This window comes from Giraffa tippelskirchi, chromosome 6, assembly GCF_054371585.1.
Source record: "Giraffa tippelskirchi isolate mGirTip1 chromosome 6, T2T-mGirTip1v1.2.pri, whole genome shotgun sequence".
NCBI lineage: Eukaryota > Metazoa > Chordata > Mammalia > Artiodactyla > Giraffidae > Giraffa > Giraffa tippelskirchi.
Window position 1 is genome coordinate 85731564 of NC_137280.1, and position 10295 is coordinate 85741858.

At 39.8% G+C, this 10295-nt stretch overlaps 1 protein-coding gene across 1 annotated transcript; it reads right to left on the minus strand.

Moving 5' to 3' along the window:
* Positions 1-8062: 8062 nt before the first annotated feature.
* On the minus strand, positions 8063-9007 carry LOC145511410 (olfactory receptor 10H3-like). The gene has a single exon (XM_081504598.1). The coding sequence runs from the start codon at positions 8990-8992 to the stop codon at positions 8063-8065; it is 930 nt and encodes a 309-aa protein (XP_081360724.1). The 5' UTR covers positions 8993-9007.
* Between the last annotated feature and the right edge of the window lie 1288 nt (positions 9008-10295).

The window sequence follows — 10295 nt, forward strand, 5'->3', positions numbered from 1 at the left end:
CTAGCCTGAAGAGTTTCTATTGAAAGATCAGCTGTTATCCTTATGGGGATCCCCTTGTGTGTTATTTGTTGTTTTTCCCTTGCTGCTTTTAATATTTGTTCTTTGTGTTTGATCTTTGTTAATTTGATTAATATGTGTCTTGGGGTGTTTCGCCTTGGATTTATCCTGTTTGGGACTCTCTGGGTTTCTTGGACTTCTGTGACTATTTCCTTCCTCATTTTAGGGAAATTTTAAACTATTATCTCCTCGAGTATTTTTTCATGGCCTTTCCTTTTATCTTCTTCTTCTGGGACTCGTATGATTCGAATGTTGGGGCATTGCATATTGTCCCAGAGGTCCCTGAGATTTTCCTCATTTCTTTTGATTCTTTTTTCTTTTTTCCTCTCTGCTTCATTTATTTCCACCATTCTATATTCTACCTCACTTATCTTATCTTCTGCCTCCGTTATTCTACTGTTGGTTCCCTCCAGAGTGTCTTTTATCTCCTTTATTTCATTATTCATTATATATTGACTCCTTTTTATTTCTTCTAGGTCCTTGATAAACATTTCTTGTATCTTCTCAATCCTTGTCTCCAGGCTATTTATCTGTAACTCCATTTTGTTTTCAAGATTTTGGATCATTTTTATTATCATTATTCTAAATTCTTTTTTCAGATAGATTCCCTATCTCGTCCTCTTTTGTTTGGTTTGGTGGGCATTTATCATTTTCCTTTACTTGCCGAGTATTTCTCTGCCTTTTCATCTTGTTTAGATTGCTGTGTTAGGTGTGGCCTTTCTGTATTCTGGTAGTTTGTAGTTCCTCTTTATTGTGGAGGTTCCTCACTGTGGGTGGGGTTGGACGGGTGGCTTGTCAAGGTTTCCTGGTTGGGGGAGCTTGTGTCAGTGTTCTGGTGGGTGGAGCTGGATTTCCTCTCTAGAGTGCAATGGAGTGTCCAATATTGAGTTTTGAGATGTCTATGGATTTGGTGTGCCTCTGGGCAGCCTGTGCATTGATGCTCTGGGCTATGTTCCTGCGTTGCTGGAAAATTTGCATGGTATGTCTTGCTCTGGAACTTATTGGCTCTTGGGTGGAGCTTGGTTTCAGTGTATATGTGGAGGCTTTTGGATGATCTCTTATTAATTAATGTTTCCCCTGGCTTTCAGTCTTATTCTTGCAGTAGCCTCAAGACTTCTCCATCCATACAGCACCGATAATAAAACTTTTAGGTTAATGGTGAAAAGATTCTCCACAGTGAGGGATACCCAGAGAGGTTCACTGAGTTACATGGAGAGGTGAAGGGGGGTGGTTGAGGTGACCAGGAGGAGAAGAGGTGGATTCAAATGTGGAGAGACCAGTCTAGCCAGTAAGCACTTCCCTCTGTGCTCTCCACAGTCTGGAACCCTCAGAGTGGTTCACAGAGATACATAGAGAGGGGGGAGGAAGGTAATAGAGGTGAGGATGAGTAGAAAGGGAGGAATCAAGAGGGGAGAGAGAGATCTGGGCAGTATTCTGTTCCTGAAATGTTCTCTCGTGCCCAGAACACCCTCAGAGATTCACAGAATTGGGTTGAGAAGAGAAGGAGGAGTGTGGGAGATAGAGGTTCCCTGGAGGAGAAGAAAGAGCGTCATTAGGGGGAGAGAGTAATCAAGCCAGTGATCACACTCCTGAGTAAAAATGGGTCCTAAAGATTGGGTTCTTAAATGTACAAAATTGATATCAAATATGTAAAACAAAGATTAAAAATCTAGAGTAGAGGTTAGACTCTTATAAAAAATACAATATAAAAAAAGAAAACAGTATAAAAAGAAAAAACAGTAAAACAGTAAAAAAAAAGAAACAGTAAAACAGTAAAAAAAAGAAACAGTAAAAAAAGAAAACACAAAAAGTATAAGATATATGTATGCAGTTTGCTTTAAAAATAGGGTTTGTTTTTTTTTTGCAAGGTAATAGTGGGTTACGAAAATGAAAATTAAAGGTGTAGTAGAGGACTTACAGAAAAAAGAAAGAAAAAAAATTTGAAAAAAAATTAAAAAAAAAAAAGATAATAGTAAAAATATATCCTGGACTTTCTCTGGAGCTGTTGTGAGCAGTGTGGGGTCTGTTCAGTTTCAGATAGATCCTTGTTCCTGCTTATACTTTTCGAGATCTATAGGCCCCTTTCAATTAAGTCGGTGTTAACTACAGGAATTTTAATCTGTTGGCCTGTCACTTCCAAAACGCTTCCCTCTGTTTATTTGGCTTCTGTTTGGAGGTCTCTTCAGTGTCTAATTTCCGCCCTGCCACAAAGGGGCAGAGGTGGTCTCTTTAGGTTCGCTTGTTCAGTCATGCTGTGGGGAGGGAGGAACACTGCAAACCAATATCACTGGCATGTGTGTGGAGAGCTCGCAGTGTCTCGGCCGCACTGGGTTTGCCCCCACTCACGGCGTGTGTGCTTTCCCAGTCTGCCCTGCTCAGGCTTCAGGTTACTCTGCCGGGGAGTGGGCCCTGAGATGCGTGCACTTCCCAGGTCTAAGCCGCTCAGGTTCAGGCTCCCGGTTACTCCACAAAGGTGCAGACTCGGTTGCGCCCGCGGTTTGTGCCGTTCCAGTTCGGAGCAGCTCAGGCAGCCAGGAGTTTGGCAAGCGCACTCTCCCCTGTTGGGGAGGTGCAGCTTATCACCTCCCTGGTCCCCGCCTCGGTTTACAGGTGCGCCCGTCTCCGGTGTGCTTTGTGTTAGTTCTGGGGAGCTGGTCTCTGGCTGCGACCCTCCCGGCGGCTGTCAACTCTCTGGGATCTCAGGCAGTCTTTGCTTAGAAACTGGAAGCCTGTTTGCAGTTTGGTAGGGGATGCCCTCTCTGGGGCCAAGTTTGCCCCCTTCCGGCTCTGGCTGGCCCCGCCTGCCTGCTGTGCTCGGTGGGGGATGGGGCGGTCCGCAGCCGGCTAGCTCTCCTCTGGTATCGCTCAGTCCTTTGTTCTGTGAGCGAGCCGGCAGTGCCTTAGATTTGGGCTTTTCGCGGGATAGTTCTCTCTCTCTGGCTGTCCCACAGTTTAGGTTGCTATCTCACGTTAGCTTCCTCAGATTGCCGTCAGGGCGTTCGGGCCCAGTCCTTACCCTAAGCAGTGCCGCCCGCTCCTCTCCATTCAGCCCCCACTTGCTGGTGGTGGATGCGAGCGTCTGGGGTTCTTTGCTGGGAGTTGCCTTAAGGCACGTAATCTGTGGGTTTTATTTATTTTTTCTCCTGGTTATGTTGCCCTCTGAGATTTGAAATCTTCCCCCAAACCCGCTGGTGAGAAGTTTTCCTGGTGTTTGGAAACTTCCCCTCTTTTACAACTCCCTCCCTGGGACAGGTCTCCGTCCCTAACTCTTTTGTCTCTCTTTTTATCTTTTATCTTTTGTCCTACCTCCTTTTGAAGATAATGGGCTGTTTTTCTGGATGCCTGACGTCCTCTGCCAGGGTTCAGAAGTTGTTTTGTGAAGTTTGCTCAGAGTTCAGATGTTCTTTCAATAAATTTGTGGGGGAGAGAGTGGTCTCCCCGTCCTGTTCCTCCGCCATCTTAGCGCTGCTCTCTCTATTTTTAGTTTTTGAGGAACCTCCATACTGTTTTCTATAGTGGTTACACCAACTTACATTCTCACCAACAGTGTACTAGGGTTCCCTTTTCTCTACATCCTCATTAACATTTGCTATTTATAGGCATTTTGATGATATTCTTCTTACAGGTGTGAGGTGATATTCATTGTGGTTTTGATTTGTAGTTCTCTGATGATAAGTGATGTTAAGTATTTTTTCACTTGCCAATTGTCATCAATATATCTCCTTTGGAAAAATTTCTATTCAGATCATCTGCCAATTTTGAATTCGATTCTTTTTTTACATTGAGTTCCATGAGCTATTTATAAATTTTGGATATTAACCCCTTATTGGTTAAATCATTTGCAAATATTTCTCCCACAAAGTAGTTTATCTTTTTACTTTGTTAATGATTTCCAAATCCTAAAAGATGATGCTGTGAAAAGGCTGACTCAATATGCTAGCAAATTTGGAAAACTCATCAGTGGCCACAGGACTGGAAAAGATCAGTTTTCATTCCAATCCCTAAGAAAGGCAATGCCAAAGAATGCTCAAACTACCACACAATTGCACTCATCTCACATGCTAGTAAAGTAATGTTCAAAATTCTCCAAGCCAGGCTTCAACAGTACGTGAACTGTGAAATTCCAGATGTTCAAGCTGGTTTAAGAAAAGGCAGAGGAACCAGAGATCAAATTGCCAACGTCTGCTGGATCATCGAAAAAGCAAGAGAGTTCCAGAAAAACATCTATTTCTGCTTTATTGACTGTGATAAAGCCTTTGCCTGTGTCAATCACAATAAACTGTGGAAAATTCTGAAAGAGATGGGACTATCAGACCACCTGACCTGCCTCTTAAGAAATTAGCATGCAGGTCATGAAGCAACAATTACAACTGGACATTGAACAACAGACTGGTTCCAAATAGGAAAAGGAGTATGTGAAGGCTGTATATTGTCACCCTGCTTATTTAACTTATATGCAGAGTACATCATGAGAAATGCTGGACTGGATGAAACACAAGCTGGAATCAAGATTGCTGGGACAAATATCAATAACCTCAGATATGCAGATGACACCACCCTTATGGCAGAAAGTGAAGAAGAACTAAAGAGTGTCTTGATGAAAATGAAAAAGGAGGGTAAAAAAGTTGGCTTAAAGCTCAGCATTCGAAAAACTAAGATCATGGCACCTGGTCCCATCGCTTCATGGCAGATAGATGGGGAAACAGTGGAAACAGTGGTAGACATTGTTTTTTGTGCTCCAAATCACTGCAGATGGTGATTGCAGCCATGAAATTAAAAGACGCTTGCTCCTTGGAAGGAAAGTTATGATCAACCTAAACAGCATATTAAAAAGCAGAGACGTTACTTTGCCAACAAAGGTCTGTCTAGTCAAGGCTATGGTTTTTCCAATAGTCATGTGTGGATGTGAGAGTTGGACTATAAAGAAAGCTGAGCACTGAAGAATTGATGCTTTTGAACTGTGGTGTTGGAGAAGATTCTCGAGAGTCCCTTGGACTGCAAGGAGATCCAACCAGTCCATCCTAAAGGAGATCAATCCTGGTATTCATTGGAAGGACTGATGTTGAAGCTGAAACTCCAATACTTTGGCCACCTGATGCGATGAGCTGACTTATTTGAAAAGACCCTGATGCTGGGAAAGATTGAAGACAGGAGGAGAAGAGGACGACAGAGGATGAGATAGTTGGATGGCATCACTGACTCAATGGACATGAGATGGAGTAAACTCTGGCAGTTGGTGATGGACAAGGAGGCATGGCATGCCATGGGGTTGCAGGGTCGGACATGACTAAGCAACTGGACTGGACTGAATGATTTCCATTGCTGTGTGAAAACTTTTGCATTTAATTAGGTCCCATTTGTTTATTTTTCTTTTACTTATTCTGCTGTAGGAGACTGAACCAAGAAAATATTGCTATGATTTATGGCAAAGTGTGTTCTGCCCATGTTTTCTACCAAGAGTTTTATGGCTTCAGATCTTACATAAAGACATTTAACCCCTTATTAATTTTTAATATAGTGGTAGAGAATGTTTTAATCTCACTGTTTTACATGTAGTTGTCCTGTTTTCCCGGATTGTCTTTCTCCATTGTGTATTGTAGATTGCTTTTGGTAGTATAGACTTTATAACAATATTATTCTTCTACCCAGGAACATGGGATATCTTTCAATTTTTTGGTCGCATCTTCAATTTCTTTCATCAGTGTTTTATAGTTCTCAGAGAAAAAGTCATTTACCTCTTTGGTTAAGTTTATTCCCAGGTATTTTATTCTTTTTGATGTGATTTTGGTATAAAGAAAAGCAGCAGATTTCTGTATATTAGTCTTATAAGTTACAAATTTACTGAATTCATTTACTAGTTTTGATTTTTTTAAAGTAGTGATTTTAAGATTTTCTCTCTATATAGTGCCATATCATCTGCAAATAGAGAAATTTTTACTTTTCTTTTCCACTTTGGATGCTTTTATATCTTTTCCTTGTAGGATTGCTGTATCTAGGTTTTCCAATATTATGTCAAATAGAGGTGACAAGAGTGGGCATCCTTGTCCTGATTCTGATTTTAGAGGAATAGTTTTCAACTTTTCATTCAGCTACAATGTTAGCAGTGGGACTGTTACAAATGGTCTTCATTATGTTGAGATATGTTCCTTCTATACCAACTTTGATGAAATTTTTAATCATGAATGGATGTTGAACTTTGTCAATTTTTTCTGCTTCTAATGAGATAATCATGTGATTTTTATCCTCTCTTTTGTCTATGTGGTGTATCACACTGGTTGGTTGGTGGATATTGAACCATCCTTGCATCCCTGGAATTAATCCAACTTGACAGCCATGTATAATCCTTTTTATAAAGTGTTAAATTTGGTTTGATAATATTTTTGAGGATTTTCATCTATATCATCATGGAAATTGACCTGTAACTTTCTCTTTTCCTTGTAGTGATTTTATCTGGTTTTGGTATCAGGGTAATGATGGCCTCATAGGAAGAATTTGGGAGTGTTCCATCCTCTTTACTTTTTTTGCAGTATTTTGAGAAGGATAGGTGTTAGTTCTTCCTTATATATTTGGTTGAATTCCTTTGTGAAGCTGTCTGGTCCTAGAGATTAGTTTGTTAAACAACTATTGGGTCAATAAAGAAACCAAAAGAGAAATTAAAAATTATCTTGAGATGAATGAAAATGGATAACAATATAACACAACTTGGAATACAGCAAAAGTGTTCTAAGAGGAAAGTTTATTGTCATAAACACACATTAAGAGAGAAAGAAAGATCCCAAATGAACACTTGAACTTTACATCTCAAAGAATTAGGAAAAGAAGAACAGATAAAGCCCAAAATTAGTAGAAAGGAGGAACTAAAAAGAAATCAAAGCAGAAACAAATAAAACATAGATTAGAAAAAGAATAGAAAAGATCAATGAAACTGAGAGTTGGCTGTTTGAAAAGGTAAACAAAATTGACAAAACTTTACTAGACTACTCAGGAGAAAAAAAGAAAGAAAGCTCAAATAAAATCAGAAATGTAAATGGAGACATTAAAACTGATAGCATAGAAATGCAAAAAATAAGAAGAGACTATTATGAACAATTATACACCAACAAATTGGACAACCTAGAAGAGATGATAAATTCCTCCAAACACAAAACCTACCAAGACTGACTCATGAGAATTAGAAAATGTGAACAGATCAATAACAAGTAAATAAATTGAACAAGCAATCAAAAATTTTGCAACAAAGCCCAGAACCAAATGATTTCACAGGTAAATGTTACCAAAGGATCAATGCCAGTCATTTTCAAGCTCTTCCAATAAGTTGAAGAAGAGGGGACAGTTCCAAACTCATTAACAATGCCAGCTTTGCCATTATACCAAAGTCAGATAACAACAATACTAGAATAGCAAACTACCGGCCAATATCCTTGATAAATAAAAAATTCAAGTAATCTCAACAAAATGCTACTAAGCCAAGTTCAGAAGCACATAAAAAGAATCATAAACCAAGGGAGAGAGGCCAAGATGATGGAGTAAATCATTTCTTTATTGGAGACAAATACTTTATTTTCTTTTGTGCATTTCTTATGATTTAAATAATAATGATGATAAAACACTAGACACAGTGCTTGACACATAGAAAAGATCCAATTCTGGTGGCATTTCTTATTATATTTTGGTTATTTTGTTTATTCTTATTTTGGGGGATGGGGAAATAAAATCTTCTTTTGCTAATCCATTCAAAAAGAATCATGTGGTGCTTCCCACCTATCTCTATAGATAGAGAACACATTCTTAGGCACAGATAATGGGATGGAGTTAATCTCACTGGGTATAAATAGGAGACTATGATGGCTTGAGATAATGCAAGAGGGAGAAAAATTTGAGACAAATAAAGCTAGTATGAACCAAATTTCTATGGAGTGTGGGTATTTTACAGACCAGAATCATTTTAAAAAAAGTATTATAAAGACAGACATTATTATTTCTAACCTTTCTTTCAAACTTGCCATCAGGAACTTAGGGGGCAGAAGGTTCTGCGGAAGCTTCTCTGTATGGCATTCTTCAGCTCTTTATTCCTGAGGCTGAAAATGATGGGGCTAAGAAAGGGGGTGAAGACTGTGTAGGTGGTGGCCAGCAGAGTGTTACTGTCCATGGAATGGGCGCCTTTGGGCTTGAGGTAGATGAGGGAGGCAAAACCATAGTGCACAACCACTATGGTGAGGTGGGAGACACAGGTGGAGAAGGTCTTGTGCCGGCCTTCAGTGGAGGGGATCCTCAAGATGGCAGCCACGATGAAGACATAGGAGAGGACGATGAGGAATAAGCACCCCATCAGGGCCGTGACACAAACCATGATCACAACCATGGTGACAGAGGCTGTCTCCTTCCCACAGGCCAACTTCAAGAGGGAAAGCACGTGGCAGAAAAAATGGTGGATCTCATTAGACCCACAGAAGCTGAGGTGAAAAATAATCAATGTCACCATCATCCCCATGACTGAGCCACCAGCCCAGGACCAGGACACAAGACAGGCACAGTCACGGGTGCTCATGAGCATGTTGTAGTGCAGAGGGTGGCAGATGGCCACGTAGCGGTCATAGCCCATGATCATGAGCAGGAAGGAGTGGGTGAAGCCAAATGTAAAGGAGAAGAACATCTGGCTGGCACAGGCCACAAAGGTGATGGAGCGGTGGGTGGAGAGCATGTGAACCAGCATGTAAGGAGTGATGGCAACAGTGAACAGGATCTCGGAGATGGAGAGGGCACACAGAAAGAGGTACATGGGTGTGTGGAGGCTGTGCTCCCTCCAAATGGTGGTCATGATGAGTAGGTTCCCCAGCAGTGTGAACAGGTACATCAGCAGGTACAGCAGGAAAAAGGTGGGCAGGAGCTGCTGAGAAAAGTTGGAGAAGCCGATGAGGATGAATTCAGACATCATGCTGTAGTTTTGATTAGACAAGAATGCTGCATCTGGTGAGATCAGAAACAGAATGAAAGCACAGTGGTTAAAACAGATTGATCGCATGCAGAGGATGGAAGAACTAGTTAAATGACACCACGAGGAAGCAATCAGATAAATTCAAGGTGGATCATTCCACAGAACAATTGGTCTGGTCTCATCAATAAGCCAGGATCAAGAAAAGGATAAAGAGAAATTCAGGAGACATAAAAATAATATGCAATATTGGATACTAGATCAGATACTGATTAGATAAGCTAGTTGTATTTTTAAGGAAATAGAGAAGATTTTGATTGTGGTATGGATAAATAATGAAGTACAAATAATATTAAGGGATTATTATTAATTAATTTTTGGTTTCCCTGGTGGCTCAGATGGTAAAGAATCTGCCTGCAGTATGAGTGACCTGGGTTTGATCCCTGGGTTGGGAAGATATCTTGAAGAAGGGCATGGCAACCCACTCCAGAATTCTTGCCTGGAGAATCCTCATGGACAGAGGAGCCTGGTGGGCTATAATTGTGGGGTCACAAGGAGTCAGCCATGACTGAGTGACTAAGCACAGTACACATTAATTAATTCATTAATATTTTGTTTGGTCTTATTTTTTTGGCTGTGAAGGTAAATATTAGTAGTTTAAAGGGATACTGAGAAATAAAAAGTGATGAAAGTAGAAATGACAAATTTAAAGTTCCAGCAAATAAGATTGGAGCCATGTTTTTGTTAGACTCAGCAAACAATCTCTATCAGATTCACTATTCCAAGCATAGAAAAGCATACAGGTATTCTCCCCAGTGCGACCTACTAAGACCATGGGACAAAATTTTCAGTTTTATTTGAAAATCATGAATATTGGTAATTTTCTTCACTCCCCCCGTTCTTCCTCCTACTCCTGATAAATAAGCAGTGATTATTAGTTTTCTGTAAGTCTTTCTTTGTTTTGACATCCATATATCCTATATATTTTATTTATTTATGGATATCTAAAAGAACATGTGACTAAATACAAAATTCAAAAATTAAAAAAATAAAGGCATACTGAAATTTAAAAAATTCACACACATGCACACACCAAGGGGCAAAGGAATGTTTCATGAAGGTTAAAAGAACATTGTATCAACCTACATGTATATAATTAACCTGTATAAAAACATACACTTGAATGTTAGAAATTAATATTCAACACAACTTCAGTGAAATAATTATAAAACAGAAATTGCTAATCAATACTAGATAGATAAGAAATGGAAGTTGGAAATTTTAACAGAGTTCAGAAATGCAATTT